The following is a 16421-nucleotide window of genomic DNA, read 5'->3' on the forward strand; positions in this document are numbered from 1 at the left end:
TATTGCTATATACATACCCGATAAAAAAAAAAAAAAAAAACAAATTCAAGTAGGGGGAAGGTTCTCTGCAGCGAGGTGCAGGCAGTTAGGGAATCTGTCCACTCTCATTTTGCCACGTAGGCCCTTTTCTTTTCTTGGTTTCCTTTCTTATTTGCTGGGCTCTTTTCCCCTGGAACCTCACCCAACTGGCATTGGAGAGTGGCAAAGAGATTCAAAGCTGGAAACTTTCTCCTCAACATTATCATTCAAAGGTTAGGGTTTTACTGCTCTGTTGAGTTCATCATTTTATCTATCGATTCAATCTTTCAGAATGATTAAGCACCGTTATAGGTCTTTTCCTAGAATTTTGGGTAGTTTTTCACTTTCACATTAACTGGATGCTGCGATGAATGTATTAGCATTGACAGTTTGGCATTTTTCTAAAAATTTTACAAGGGACTAAATTTGATCATTTTGAATTTGAGGAGCACTTATTGAATTGAAGATTTGAGCAATGACAATGATTGTACATTGGGTCTGAATGTTATGAAGTTCTGTTTGTAGTTCTTCACGGCTTGTCAAGTACCGATGAGGAAAAATATCAGGCTCCGAACCGGAATGTGGGCCGAAATATTCAGCTCAAGCCCATCCAATACCTTTCGGGCCGGGACAATACTATCCATTTCTTTTTATTTTTTTCAAATTGATTTTATTGTCTGTGCAAGAAATCAGGATCCGACAAAATCATATGTGTTCGAGACTTAAGATCCAATCAAAATCTTGAACAATAGGATTGTCCTATGAAATACATGTGATTACAGGATTGCCGTCTTTTCCTTCTCCATAGTTGTTCAATTCTTATGCTTCTTTTTTTTTTTAATTCCAACTACTATATGAAAGTTAGTTATTTCATATTTCTTTTCTAAGGAATTTGTTTCTGATAAATATTTTATCAGATTCAGATAATGCCATGTTATGTATATTGCGTGGTGGTATAAACTAAAGGAGCTGGATTGGAAATTTGCCAAGGCTAATGAAACTGGAGGAAGAAAAATTAAGATAACCTATATATATGCGGGCGATTCTTTATTTCTTGTGTGTTTAGTATTTAGATATATAATTATTTTTACTTGAAAATATATTAAAATAAAAAATTTTGATTTTTAATTTATTTTGATATCAAAATTATCAAAAAAAATATTAAATTAATATTTTTCAAACTAAATATACTTTTAAAATATTACTTTAAATAATTTTAAATGCAATGAAGGAGGGAATACCTACCACCACTCCATCCAAATGTAAATCAAGCCTTCTATTGTTACATTTTAATAGTTAAAGCCTTAAAGGTGATTTTAATTTAAGTGAAAGTTAACGAAGATAATTAATTATATCAACTAATATTATATTAATATAAAAATTAATTAGCTCACAAGTTACATGGGTATAATAGATAACAAAATTAAGATTGTCTGGTTTATAAAAACTAGAGACAGTTGAGTGCAACAGATAAAGAGTCAAATTCAGCATAAAAAAGAAATGATTTTTTTTACGTGTTTATATATAAAAGCTAGATTAAAGAAAAACTATGATGGTAATGAACATTTTTTCAAATGAATAGAAGCTACGAGCAAACACGCCCATTTGAGCAACAACAAGGATTTAGATGTTGATTTTGGTAATCAAAAACTCAATAATTGAAGAGGAATAGAAATAAAGAAAGACCCACGTTTTAATACTGTGTGTTTCCTTCTATGGTGCTTGTTCTTACTTGAGAGGTCAAAGCAATCAGCTGCTCTGGGGCTACCCATGCCAGGAGCTTCTCGGCCACCTTCATTGCAGAAATTCCAAGCTTCAAAGGCCACTCTCAAACCATCTCTTCTCATTCCCGGGTGCCCAACAGCTGTTTCTCCTCTTGCGCCAGAAACACCCAGCACAATCACATTTACCAGGAAAAACACAACATGCAAATGTGTTTCCATGGCCATTCCCATATGGGTGCTCTGCCTTGGAAACAGAGCTAACAGGCGTTATTTATACACTAGTATTGGATGGGGTCTGAGCCAGCAGGAAAAACAGCGAACGCTTTCAGGGAGAAAAATAGTCTATGGTAAGCAGCAAGCTAGCAAGTATATCTGCTAATATTTTGATTTCATTGTTGATTGAAATGAATCAAGTTAGCTAAAGCTAGAGATCGCATCCAACCTGGATAAGGAAGATTGAACTTGAGCTCCTCTTGTGAAAGCATGATTACCTTATGCAATAAGCTCTGATAAAAAAACAAAAATAAAACTAAGGGTAGTTGAATAACAGGATTTGTGGAAACAAAGAGAGGGTTCCGTGGGACTGGAGTTGTCGAGTTGGGATTCCTGTGCAATCGACTAACTAAAACATGTGAAGAGGCTTCAGAATACTTGTTTTGGGATGCTATTCATCCCAGTCTGGCAGCCTATCAGTACATTGCTAAACATGTGGAGGATAAATTAATTCCCATGTTACTACTGTAAATTAACCACACCATCTTCAGGTATAATTAAGTAAATTAAGGCCTGGGGTGAAACTTTTGGCCTTGGCTCCAAAAGGAAACACGCTCAAGTTTCAAGAGTCATCAATTTTGTAAATATAGGATCGTAATCTAGTCCTTGCCAACGGCAAATTTTGGTAATCATGAATAAAAGATGATCGGCATGAAATTCTTCTCGATATTATGCATGTGTTGATTGATTATTCTCATCTTTCATCTGTTTCTTGAATTCACTAGGTCTTGAATAGCTAATACTGTCGGAAAAGCTTTGTCTGGCCAGCTGTATTGTCTTGAATCTTGATCAATGACGATCACTAAGCTTCTTGAAAGTATTCTCCTTGGAGCTAAATGATACACACATATGAACCTTGCCACTTGCCAGGAGTGTTTATAAATGGCCCTTCATTTTCTCCATCAACTAGAGACAAAATATTGAAGTATATCTGCTCAAGTTTTCACCGGATAGAGAGACCACAAATGACTTGAGAAGGGGGAAAAATGTAGAAAATAGAAAATGCCGACGTGAGTGATGCGCGATGGTTAAAGTAACTTGATTTTAATTCACACCGTAACTGGCCTGATGATAGCCCTGCCATGGAACAAAAAAATAATAATATAGAAAAGGCAAAGGAAATTTTGAATCATTATACATGTTTGTTGTTTTTATTAAGTGATTCTGGTAATAATTTTCTTATGATGAAAACTTTCCAATAAATCAAAATAGTAAAACATTTTAACTTAAGACTAGGAAAACAAAACAGAAATAAAGAACATATGGATGGTAATTTTCTTAATAAAAAAACAGTTATATATAATAACCATATAAAATTTGCAAAGACAAAGGTCATGCCTAACTAAAAAAAGCCTACGTGTTTTATCTTTCCAAATTTTGTATGACGTTTTAAATAGTGATTTTTTCTCTTTATTTTTTTTATTTTTTTGATGAGAATGGTAATTTATTTTGAATTCGACATATATTGATACAGATTAATTTAAATTGATGAAATTTTTAGATAATTATCTTATTTAATAAGTAATGAATAAAATATGAATATTGTTAAATTCAATTTAAACCTAACCCAAAATATATATATTTGTATTATATATTTTTTAAATACAATATAATATACACACATGCATCTCAATATTAATATAATATATATAGCATTATTTTATTTTATAAATATTTAAATTTCTTATCTTTTAAATAATTATTAATAGAATATAAATATAATAAAATCTCGATTAGTAGGTACTTATTATCATTTTTAATTTTTGATATTATTATAATGTTTTCGAGCAATGTATGTCTTCAAAATTATCTTACAAAAATATGTGGATTTTTTAAAAAAGAATGATTTTTAAAAAATGATTTTTTTAATGTTTTTATATACTAGTATAAAAAATAAATTTTAAAAAACAATTATTATTATAATATCATTCATTACCTGAATTAAACAATGGTGCGACAAGTTGCCACACTAAGACACGTAAAAATTAATCTAAATCTTATGCGTGTTGAATTTATAAGTTACTGAATGCAAGATATGATTTAAATTATGATTGTTTTTATGAACAAAGAGGAAAGGTGAGTTAATTAAATTTAATTATGAAGAAGGAATATATAGGTGAATTATTATTATTATTATTATTATTAACAGAAACTAGATGAGGGGAATTCATTATTTCCCTCCTCCCAAATTAATGTTCATGAATAGTGTTTTAATTTTTTTCGTTTTTTCAAGGTTTTGTTTATTTGTTTATAATTTTATCCTTTATTTATACATGGATCAGTACTAAATAAATAAATAAAATCTCCAATAAAAAAAGAGTTTATAAAAAGATACAAATAAAGCTAATAATGGGTGTTATCAACATGCACAAATTTAAAGCTAAAAAGAGAAAGAACAGAGGAAAAATGCCATTCTTTGTATCATAACTATGTTATTGAAAATTACAAAGTCCGGTGTTAGGAAATTAAAACCTATCCGAGGATCTATATAAACCTGAAGTTCTCCAAAATTCATAGCAAGTGAGAATTCTGGATCTTAAATGCTATTGCTGAACTTCAGTTGAACCGACCCTTTAATTATAGAATTTGCATGCTTCGAAGTTAGGATGACAAAAGAGAGAGAGAAAAGTGCCAATCTTCCTCGGTTCAATTTGTGAATAAAGAAGGAAGAAAGGATCGTGAAAAATCAAAATCACTAAATCAGTCGTTGTATACATCCCTTCACCTTGCCGCACCCACCTGTTTTTCATCCCTTGATCAATCCCACAATCCTTTATGTACCATCATTCCATACTGTGAAAGGTTGTGCTCCATGACAAACAGCCATGTTGTTGGACCTTGCTGCTGCAATGGTAGGAACTGCTGTTGGCACCCAATTGTAGCATGCTGAACCCTGATCATATGCACTAGCCTTGATCCCACCGGCTGAAGGTTGCTGTGAAAGATAATGCAAGTTCCTGGCATGATATGGATCAGACGGGGAAAACATGTTTTCGTATCCCAGAGCCTTCACCTGATCTCCATCTCCATAACCATTTCCTTGATTGTGGTTGTTGTCATTATTAGAAATAACCGTAGCCATTGGGACGGCATACCCAGCACTGCTTCCATAACCAATTCCCTGATAGCCTCCATTGGTTCCAGTACTAGTACCATCATTAACTCCACTGCTATACACAACGGAATTAGAGCCAGAGCTATGTTCCATTGAAGAAGAGTCCATGCTCACAAGGTTATGTAAGACAGAAGGCTGAAAGAAATTGTGGGTATTTCCCAATTGTAGTTGATGAAGCTCTTGAAAGCTGCGATTGTCAGAGTCCTGTTCTTGCTTGCACCAAAGCCTCTGGCCATATGGATAGTGCATGCTAAAAGGCTGTGCTTGTTGAAATGCAACAGTAGGCCAGCCATGCTGTACTGCACCATAGCTGCTAATTCCATCGGTGAGTTGTGAACCCATGTTGTCATGATCATCTGTTCTTTGCGCAATATCCATTGCTATTTCAGCATGCTCCGCCTCTTTCAACCGCTTAGCCGCGCCTCCAATTGGCAATGTGCTGCTCTCGAGTATGCTGTTAACATCATATCTGCTCATGTCAAAGTTGGTTACTGCATTCAGCCCACGGAATTTTATGGCTGCAATGTCATAGGCCTCTGCTGCTTCCTCTTGGGTGCCTATGAATTAAATCCAAGCACACCATTTAATTAATTACAGGAATATTTGAGAGGAGAAATTATTAATTTGTTAATATATTTGTAGAAGTTTGAGAGTATGATAAATATTGTTTTTTAAAATGTTTTTCGTTTAAAAATACATTAATTTTTTTTATTTTTTAAAATTTATTTTTGACATCAACATATTATAATAATCCAAAAATATAAAAATAATAATTTAAAACTAAATAAATAAATAAAAATTAAAAACACGGTTGTACTGCCACAAATAAAAAAGTCTATGACTATGGCTTAATAACATGAGTAAATATTTAGGGTAACAATAAATGTAACATTTTAATAGAACTTTAAGTAGTGCATAATATGAAATCATAGGGGGGAAAATAAACATACTGAAAGTTCCCAAGTAAAGGTCTTTGTTCCCTGCAACTCTTCCAATCCTTGCCTGCCATCTTCCGTGCTGATGATGTCTGGCATGACACGAAGTTCATCAAGAAAGCAAGTTAATTCAAATGCCTCACGCAACTTAGTTTTTCTCCACAAAAGATTCCCCAGTAATCTATATAGAATCCTTTCGCCTAAAATTTGAAGTTGCTATGTCAACAGATTATTAATATTTTTTAACATGTTCGAATTTGGACTTTGCACGTGAGCCCTAATTGCAGGTCCATCAAGTCTGCAGGAAAATTAATTTAAATGAGACAGAGGTTCAAGAATTTGAACACCATGCTCAAACAATATTAATATATGTGATCTTAAGAATTAACAATTTCCAATTTCTTTGCATTTTCTATTGCACCAAAACCCCTTTCCAGCCTACCCCTTGACCCGATCCTCTACACAAATATGCACGCATATTTTATGCATACAGACAACTAGTTGTCTTAATGTGAAATAGTGCTCTGCAGATTTTCTCTGAATTATATTTAAGTTAGTCGCAGGTAAACTTGAAATTCGTCGAGTAGATTTTAACAGGGACATGTTCGCTTACCTACCCGTTAGCTAGATTCTTAGCATCAAGTTTTGTTTTTTTGGGTGGGAAATGGGCCTAAGCCCAGACAAATGAGATTAAACATAAGATCCATGTAATTTCTTAAAATATTTGGAAAGCGAAGTCCACTTATAAGTGGAATTACTTTTTACAACATATCTAGACAGTTAAAATCACGATAGCATCTATTTTTCATCTTTAAGCCGGCTGAAACAATTATCTAATAGTATAAAGTTGAAGGAAAAGAAATTCATTGAAAAATTAGGTATATAATTAACATACGTACCTAGTTACACCTCGATATATGGAAGCACCCCGAGAAAACCCACTGCTTTTTCTGCAACAGCATAGGAAATACGTACATTGTGTGAATTTTATGAAACTATACATTAATTCTTGCTTCCTTAAAGAAAAAAAAAAGAAAAAAAAACACTGCATCCATAAAGAATACCTCCGAAGAGACGCAACATACTCCTGCCTAGTCATGTGCTTCATTTCTTCTATCTCTTTTTCGTAGTTGGTAATCTGTGATTTTATTTACATAATAAGAAGTTTTTAGCATTAGCAACATAAGGCATCAACACCGGCTAAATACATTGAGAAGTAATCCTATTTGCTCAATAAGAGGACACATATCCTTGTTAACAGGAAAGTTCGGGGAGCATAAGAACATAAATGAAGGTGGAGCTTGATATAATACTCCAGAAATGCAGTTCCACTAATGTCTCCCAAAAAATCTGCATGTCATACTTCGGACAAATTTTACACAATCCTTGTTTATTTTCTATTCAAATAACTAAAAGAGAGAGAGAGAGAGAGAGGTGCAGTTCAAAGCACCTAGTACGAAATCAGTCTCAGTACTCCCCTGGAATTTAAATGAAAGAAAGTAGAAACTCACTGGAAAATTTGTCGTAGTAGTCGTGCCCCAATATTTCAATGCTGCTAAATCATAGGCTCTAGCTGCCTTCTCTTCTTTGTCATAACCACCTGCCAAATAAGAGCAGAAACGAATTAGAATCATCAAGAGAAAAATGAAATTATTCAAAGAACAAAGAGCAAAAACAAGTCACTCTTACCCAAATAAACTGAAAAATGAGATTCGGCAAGCCCCACATCAAGATATGTAAGGGTCCAAAAAGGCAACATAAGTTAGTGCATATTAAACCCATAAATCAATGATTAATTAAAAGAAGAAGAAGAAGAAGAAGAAAGAAACAAAAAGAAATCATTTATGAAATTTTGAATTCCATAGAATCTGCATATTCAAGTAGATTAATGAATGGAGTACCCCATACCTTGCCTTCCCTTCCGAGTTTGTCCTTCTCTTCTACAGCTATTGTCCCATAGATGAGCTTCATATCTACCGGTCCATCTATGTCTGTATAACACAAACCCTAAAGTAACTACCGATATTTATTACCAAGAAAACAGTGACAGAACAGAGAAATAAAGCAGTATTGTATACAAATAAGCATCTAATGGTTTGTGCAAAGATACCTCGTTACACCACGGTATATAGATGTTCTTTGGCCAAAAGTATCAATAGATTTCCTTGGCACCGATTCGACGGCACCGGTTTGGCTATCAAGACTTGGTGTGGTACTCTTTTGTTGCTTGTTATTATCAGAAGAACTCTGATCTCCCCCAGTATTATTAACTCCTCCATTTACTGCTAGAAGTGGCAGAGCAGAAGCAGCTGACTGTGACCCAGTACTCATTGAAAGGGACAAACTTTGTGCACCACCATTGTTTTTATTATTGGTGTCTTGTTGCGTCGGTGCTGGCTGGTTCCTTAACCAAGTCTTGATCATGGATAACCCAATGGAACTATTTTTATTGTCACCTCCTCCATTATTGCTGGTTCTTTCATTTGATGTCGCCTCAGATGGGAGTTGCAAAGAACAGTTTTGGAACACATAGTCTCCAGTGGTATCATACATGGTGTTGCAGCCATTCAGTTTGTGTTCATGATTACCAAAAGAATGGCCACCAAGGAAGTTCTCAAGCTTAGGTTCTTGATTTTGATCAATGGTTTGGCTATTGCATGAAGTGCCCATGAATATAGGGAGGCCTGAGGCGGTTTTGTAGTTAGTGTCTGGATTCATGCCTAAACTCTTCATATTCCAATCTGCAAACAAACACAGTAGAAAAAAAGTGAGAGAGATGCAAGCGATTAATATTGTTGTTACTCGTACTTATTTAAGTTCTGAGAAAGTATCAAGGAGAGAAAGGGAAAAAAGGATAACTTTAAATCATCCAGAGATGCGAAGATAACCGATTCATTTTAAATCACTTCTTTTCTTGTTTTAAGAAGGCTAGGGTTTTAGAACTTCGGCTCTGAAATGAATGACAAATTAAAGATGTGAAGTTTTGTGCAACAAATTACCTTGAGGCTGATTGTTTCTAAAGGCTTCAAGTATACCAAAAGTGGCAGGGAGGTTTAGAGAAGGAGCAGTGGAATCGGAAGTGAGATCAAAGCACTCGCCAGAGACATTGGTACCAGAGATTTCATCACTGTGGAAACCAAGGCGAGAGTCTGTGTTTTGAGAGTGGTCTTGATGATGATCAGATTGTGATGATGGAAGTTCTTGATGGGATAAAGAGAAACCTAACCAGTTATTCATGGATGCCATATATGTATATTGGATGGGCTTCTAATTAAAACTTGGAGATTTAATGTTGCTGCAGAAGGGAGATAAGGGATAGTTCATGCATGAAGTAGAGAAGGGAGGTCGAGAAACCATGATATAGAAGAGGAAAGGTCAAAGGATGAGAGTGAAATCATCTCTTCCAAAGCAAGTGAAGATACATATAAACCGTCTATGCCTCTCTCTCTCTCTCTCTCAAACAATAAATGGAGCACCCATCCTAGTCAAGGGCACCTGAATATTTAACACATTTATCAACTCTACAAGTGAGAAATGAAGACAGCAGATGGTGGGCTAATGGGCAGGACTGTACTTTTGCACGTAGAAGTCTAATATAAGAAATAATAAATCCAACGAGGTGCTCAAATAATGATCTTTACAAGGAGCCAAGGAGGGTTTTTGTTTTGTTTTGATGTCGAATCCCTCTCTCCCCCATTCTCTCTATTTAGACGCCTTGGTAGCATAAAATCTAATCTCCCCTTAAAATAATCAAAAGGTACACGAGGGGTGGTTTGATTTTGAATGAAACCGGACCTGCGGTACTAGTACTCTCCCTACTATTGCAAATAGTTTAAGGCTAGGCAAGTTGAGCTTATCTTCATCCTCGTGCCATTGATAGTTCAAAGCAAGTGGTTTCGTAAGCTTGAAACTAATCCTTTGAACTTCACAGATATCCTTGATTTCTTTTCATGTATCACCACCCTAATTGACTACATGATTTCATTGTTAATTAAACTTATACACCTTGAACTTTCCTTGTCGCCCTAATTTACTACATTCATGGTCTCCTACTATAATAAAACAAACTCTATAAGCTATGATAAAATCTATCTTGATTTTTCTCCATCTAATCTAATGAACCGATGGTGATCCATTCCTCTCTTTTTCTTTGCTGTAGAACCCCTGTAGTAGATGACTACTCGGTAGTCGGTACCAGACAGAGGTGGACAAAAAACCCACACGCACCCCCTCGCCACACCTGTTTATTCATGCCCAGTTGGACACAAGTCATTTCATTGTCAGTGTAATCTGCTCCTACCACTCCTCTAACCAGCCCTTTTAAGTTTTAACTACGTGCAGCCGGAAGTTAAAAGACAAAATTTTGATGCTTGTAAGAAGTTATGGATGTTAACTCCTAAGATTTACAGATTTATTCTCTCTAAATTATTAATAATAAAATTTATCATCTTGTAAAATTTATAAAATCTCAAATAAATCATAAATTCTTTCTCGGTTAAAAAATAAAAAAAATACAAAGAAAAACAAATAAAATAAAGCAAGAAATCTAAAAAACATAAAAAAAATGACAAAATTATCAAAACCAAAAAAACCCGAAAGAGATTTTTAATATCTAAATATTTAATGGTTTGCATGGTAATATACTGATTATTATATAGAAAATAGCATTTGAAATTACTATATATAAAAATTTCAACTCAATTGAATAATAAAATTAAAAATTATATCTATTTTGATTCATCACATTTTAGTATGATACCACCGGATGTTCTCTTGGATTTAAAGTCATCTTATTTTTCCATAAATATATCGGCTGTTTCATATAAGAAAAAATCATCATTTAACTATGATACACACACACACACACACACACACACACAAAATCCTCTATTATCGCAAGTACGGCCAGATCACCCACTCTCTCAATACATATCTTCAGACCCCTCAGTTTCTGCCTTCAAATACCCATAACTTTCTCACATTCCATTCATTCATGCCGGTTTTTTACTATTATCTCCAAGTCCTAATCATCAACCTGCTCCCCCGCTACAGACGGAGTCCCTCTCTCTACCGTGCACCTAACAAATAATTCATGCATGACAGACATTTTTTTATTTTTTTTTTCAATGCAAGGGATCGAGAATCATGTATGCATAGCACTGCATCATATAATTATAATTATTCTTACCGTGTGTATGTATATATAGTGGTAAAGTGGAAAACGAAAGATAAAAATATGGAGATGGGAGGGCTTCTTGCACCCCTACAAGAAGACAATAACCCCTGTCTTCCGGGTCCTTTGAGGTTATTTCATTCTCAAGCTAGTTGTTTTTTTTTTAAGTTTTTCCTCTTGAGAGGGACAGATTGGAAGAAAATCGAATTTCCAAGGATGCAAATGGAATTCAAGATACTTTTCTCCCTTTTCTATGCGCTTGTCGACTGCTCTTGATCTCTCGTATAAATCTTTCCTTGTTCATTTTCTATTTCGGATACACCAGCTAGCTATGTATATATAGATACATATATAAATACTCATGCACAGGCATAATTAAACATGTGTTTTATATTATAAGCTTTTGTACAATTTTTATTTATCTATAATTATTGCACTATGATCTTTTATCGCCTCTTTGAACTTCACGATTAAATTTGTTAAACAGACGTTGCAAATCGATGATAAACACCAAAGACCACAAATAGATTTTCCTCGGTGAGATTCGCATGCATGTACTCCTAGCTAGTACCATCTCTTATTGAACTAGCACATGGTAGTATTGCTAATTGAAAACTAGTAATTAATATTATGGATTTGATCTTATAGCTCCATGATTACTATCAATAATCACCTTGCATTTAATCAACACTACGTGCCTCGCGCCTGTACGTGTTTCTCCTATATTTACAAACTAACTACAGGAGTTTTCTCTAAAATCCAAGATTTTAATGTTGGATCTTGGATTTCTTGCTTTAAATCTATACATTGAGATGAGATTTTATAGAAACAAAGGGTTATCATCCTTGTATACAGGGATAGAGTGATTTTGAATGCTTGAATTTACATAATTTTCACATTAATCAAGTATTTAATATTTAAATTAATATATCTGATTTTTTAATTTATTAATTATAATAAAAAAAGTATATGAGAGAATGTCCTTAAATGTTAATATGTTCGGTAAGTCACCATATAATATCTGAGAAACAAAATCTTGTTTAAAATGAAACTCCATCCAAGTTAGGTTTTAAGTTGAATTATCTTGTCCATGTTGAGAATAACTATGATTAAAAGATTGATTAAACATCTATTTAAATAAAATTAAAAATCAATCACTCAATTGTAATAATTATATAAGCAAGCCCGATCGCTAAAAATCACATTATACATTAATATATTTTTAAATAACAATTCATAGCTAGTACATCCTCAGACACCCTCGAGAAAGAATAGTTTAAAGATTGAGTGTTGCAGAAAGTATGAGAGAGATCATCTCGAAGGGTGCAATAACCACACTGTAAGTTTGACCGTCAAGAAAGGAATCAAAGACGGTAAAACGTCCACATGGTCTCAAAATCCGTTTATTATATTTAAAAGCCTGCCTTCCACTGTAAGAAAAAATAAATGCTCTCGGTAATCTAATCATAATCATGCCCAACCCTAGCCCTCTATCTTAGACAGAGAGACAAGGAGAGCAAAACTTTTTTTAGTGTGAGAAACAGCTCAGTAGGACTTTTTGACCTAGGAACCATCTTTTAGGGCTGGCAAAAAAAACAAATGAGACTATAACCCCGAGACCATGTTTGCAACCAAAAACAGCCTTCAAATTAAATTAAATTTTATTTGTTATTCAAATTTAATTAATAATTTATTATAATTTTTATATTTAAAATAAAATATTAAATTCTACAATTAAATTTAATTATACAACTATTTTATTGAATTAACAATCTTGATTATTTTATTTTTAATTTGGAATTGCATGGTATCGTGCACTTTCTCAACGAATAATTTGATATTATTTACAAGTATTACAAGTAATTATAATCTTCTTAAATATTTATATTCTTTGGAATACAACTTACATCTACCATGCATATACATGATTAATAATAAACATTATAATAAAGGTAAATATATGATCAATAATAGACATTTAATCCCAGGGAAATAAAAACTGGTATTTCTTAATTTAGCAGGATTAATTTAAGAATGTATTGCTTAATCCCAGGTAGACACAACTTTAGTGTTTTAGCAACTCTGCTATATGAAAGCAACAATCACTGTGTCCTTTTCATTTGCTGTAAGAATTAAGAATGTATGGTTTCATCCTTAGGGACGTGGTTTCTTATTCTTATTATTTTTTTTATAAAACTATGATAAAATACTGTGAGAACCTCTAATTAAATTATTTCTTATTTATGTAAAGTTACTATTCCAAATCTTTAACCGAGAATAAGTTAAAACTATGCATTACAATCCATCGTCTTAATTATTCTTAAATATCAGCTTATAATATCTTCCAAATACCCCCATAAAAGCCTCTGTTAAACTTGCAGATGGAAAAAACTTGCAGTTGCACTTTAGGTCTAGGTTGTCTCTTCCCCTTTTCACAGGAGGAAAAGTAGACGGGGAGCAGGGTGCCGCAATTCATATTGTTTTGGATGATGCGAGCACTAGACATGTCGTAACTTCTGGCACAGAAGCCTCTGTTAAACTAGCTAGATGTTGTAGTTCTTGAAGGTGACTTCAACAATGAAGCTCATGGGGGCTGGACACAAGAAGAATTTAAACTGTACCATTAAATTAAGTTCACTGTGCCAAGCCAAGTTACTCGAAAATCATAGATGAAAAATTTTAAGTAAAGAGAAGTTTTTGTTGAAGAAAAGAAAGATGATATTTTTGGAATATTAATATTTTCAGTGTTAATTTTAAGATGAATTAATTTGTAAATGGGATGAACTTTTGTCTATATTTTTATTATTTGAATTCAAACCAACACCTCCAGAAAAAATTTCAAACATATAAATTGATTTGTTGGACTGTATGCACTACGCACCTGAATCGTGAAAAAAAAGGGATTAATTTCACCTCTCTGTGTCACGTGTGTGTGTGTGTGTGTGTGTGGTAAACATTAATTCAATTGAGTTTTCGTTTATAAATAAAAGATGAATCGACTGAGATAGTCGGCAAAAGAGATGCTGAATGAATGCCATGTGTTTATATTCGACTCCTGCCACACACAAATAGAATGCCATGTGTTTCTCATGCCAGTTCAGTACTGATCTTTCGATCTGAAGCTGCACATACTAACTCGTGAATTGTATACTATTTTTTTCTCTTTTTTTTTTTTAATTTATAGAAAACTCATGAATAGTATCTAGTATATGGGCAGTGCGGTTTTGAATTAAGAAAACAAAATGGTCGATGATCCATTAATCTATGCAAGATATATACACGAAACATTCATTTGACATGGATACAGCAAGTTTATTCCAGTGATTACAGTTATTTTTTAAAAAAAAAATTATAAGTAATATAATAAAATAATTTTTATTTTATTTTTAACACCAGCACAAATAAGATAACAATAAATAATTAATGTGTGTTTAAACTATAAAATAGCATCAAAGAAATGGAGATAAATAAAACAAAATAAAATAAAAGGGCAATGATAAATCTTTGAAATTATAGATTTTTTAATTTTCTAAAAATTTGAAGTTTATTGTTAACTAATAAATAATAAATTTACATTTTCTATTTTCTATTTTTTTTCTTGAATATGACACCTTTTATGCGACTGGATAACATTATTGTATTGGTATATCATTTCATTTTGTTTCGTAGCAAGGTATCAAGCATGATGTCCTAAAGACAGGCACAACAACCCAACTTTCATACCATTATTCCCCCCATGGATTTGTCTGGAAAAAAAGAGAGGAATAAATTAATTAAATATTTAAAAAATCATAAAAAGGGAAAAGGACTCAGCCCATGACGTAGAGCCATGGGCCCAGAGACATGGCTTTAAGTAGAAATCCGACGTGTAGACTAGTCAAGTTATGCATGTAGCCCATACAGTCCATGCTTTGTTTCCAAAAAAATGCAGTTCTCATGATTTTGTGGGATCCACTCCACCACGTGACACCGGCAGAGAAGCCACAGTTACGTTTTTTTCCAGGCACAAAATAAAGGAAGGTACGTGCTTGATTTTGCATCAGAAAAGGGGGGGCTTGAAAAACTACCAGCAAGAGATGAATAATACAATCACGTAGTACCGCCTTACATGATTAGACTAACACTAGATAATTCACCCCTGATACGCTGTGGTTGCATTGATTTTTTTTTAAAAGAAAAAATATATTAATGTTGCTATTATTTTTTCCAGGTAAAATTAAAAACATGTAAGAATAAATTCGGTATGACTAATTAATTATGTTGATGAGTTTAAAGATAATTTTGATAACTCATAAAAATATAGTTTGACTCAAAATAAATATTTAAGATAATAATTTTTTTAATAAATATTAAAATAATAATATATTAAATCAATTCGAGTCAACCTTAATTGACCTGTCAATTTGCATGTCAAGTCATATAATCATGATAATCTAGTATAAAGCAAATTAAAGTAAATTACAAAACTTAATTTTCAATAAACTCAATGTTGATAAGTAAAATTGAAGAAAATATCAATTTAAAAAAAGATCCAAAAAATAACCTCAGTTAACCGGGATTAATCTACCAAACTAGCAAACCAGTTCATGAGATCGGAATGACCAAATAAAAAGCAAATCAAAACAAATTATAAAACTCAATACTCATTGAACTTGGTGTTGAAAGATAAAATTAAAAAAAATATTAAAAAGGGAAACAAAACAACTTGAGTTTACTTAAGTTAACCTGCCAAATACGTCACTAGAGTCATGAGATAAGGATAACTTCATAAAAATCATACTAAAATAAATTACAAAGTCTAATTTCTATTAATTTAATATTAAATGATAAAATAACAAAATTAATTATAAAAAGAAAAAAAAAACTTGAGTCAACCAAGTTAGTCCGTCAAATACATAATTCGGGTTATGAGCCAGAAATAATCTCATAAAAAATAAATTCAATCTGCACTAAATGAAGGAAGGATTTGAAATTGGGAAACAAAAAAGATTAAAAAAAACAAAAAATAGTAAACAAAACACTATTTAAATGAATAATGTCATGTGAGGAGATACAATAAATTTAAACCCTTTCTCATTTTTATTTTGTTAATAAATAAAAGGGACATAATTTTTTTGCAGTGTTTTTATAACGCTTTTAATTTAATTCGGAATAAATTTTATTTTTTGGAAAAATATGTTATA

General features: G+C 32.7%; 1 protein-coding gene across 1 annotated transcript; it reads right to left on the reverse strand.

Annotated features, from left to right (window-relative positions):
* Positions 1-4413: 4413 nt before the first annotated feature.
* On the reverse strand, positions 4414-9527 carry LOC7464602 (AP2-like ethylene-responsive transcription factor BBM2). The gene is made up of 8 exons (XM_052456131.1): positions 9065-9527; positions 8176-8806; positions 7974-8056; positions 7577-7665; positions 7130-7203; positions 6965-7015; positions 6081-6157; positions 4414-5687 (listed from the first exon to the last, which is right to left on the reverse strand). Exons 1-8 carry the CDS (start codon positions 9309-9311, stop codon positions 4789-4791), a joined length of 2151 nt encoding a protein of 716 aa, XP_052312091.1. The 5' UTR covers positions 9312-9527; the 3' UTR covers positions 4414-4788.
* Between the last annotated feature and the right edge of the window lie 6894 nt (positions 9528-16421).

This window comes from Populus trichocarpa, chromosome 10 (genome assembly GCF_000002775.5).
Source record: "Populus trichocarpa isolate Nisqually-1 chromosome 10, P.trichocarpa_v4.1, whole genome shotgun sequence".
NCBI lineage: Eukaryota > Viridiplantae > Streptophyta > Magnoliopsida > Malpighiales > Salicaceae > Populus > Populus trichocarpa.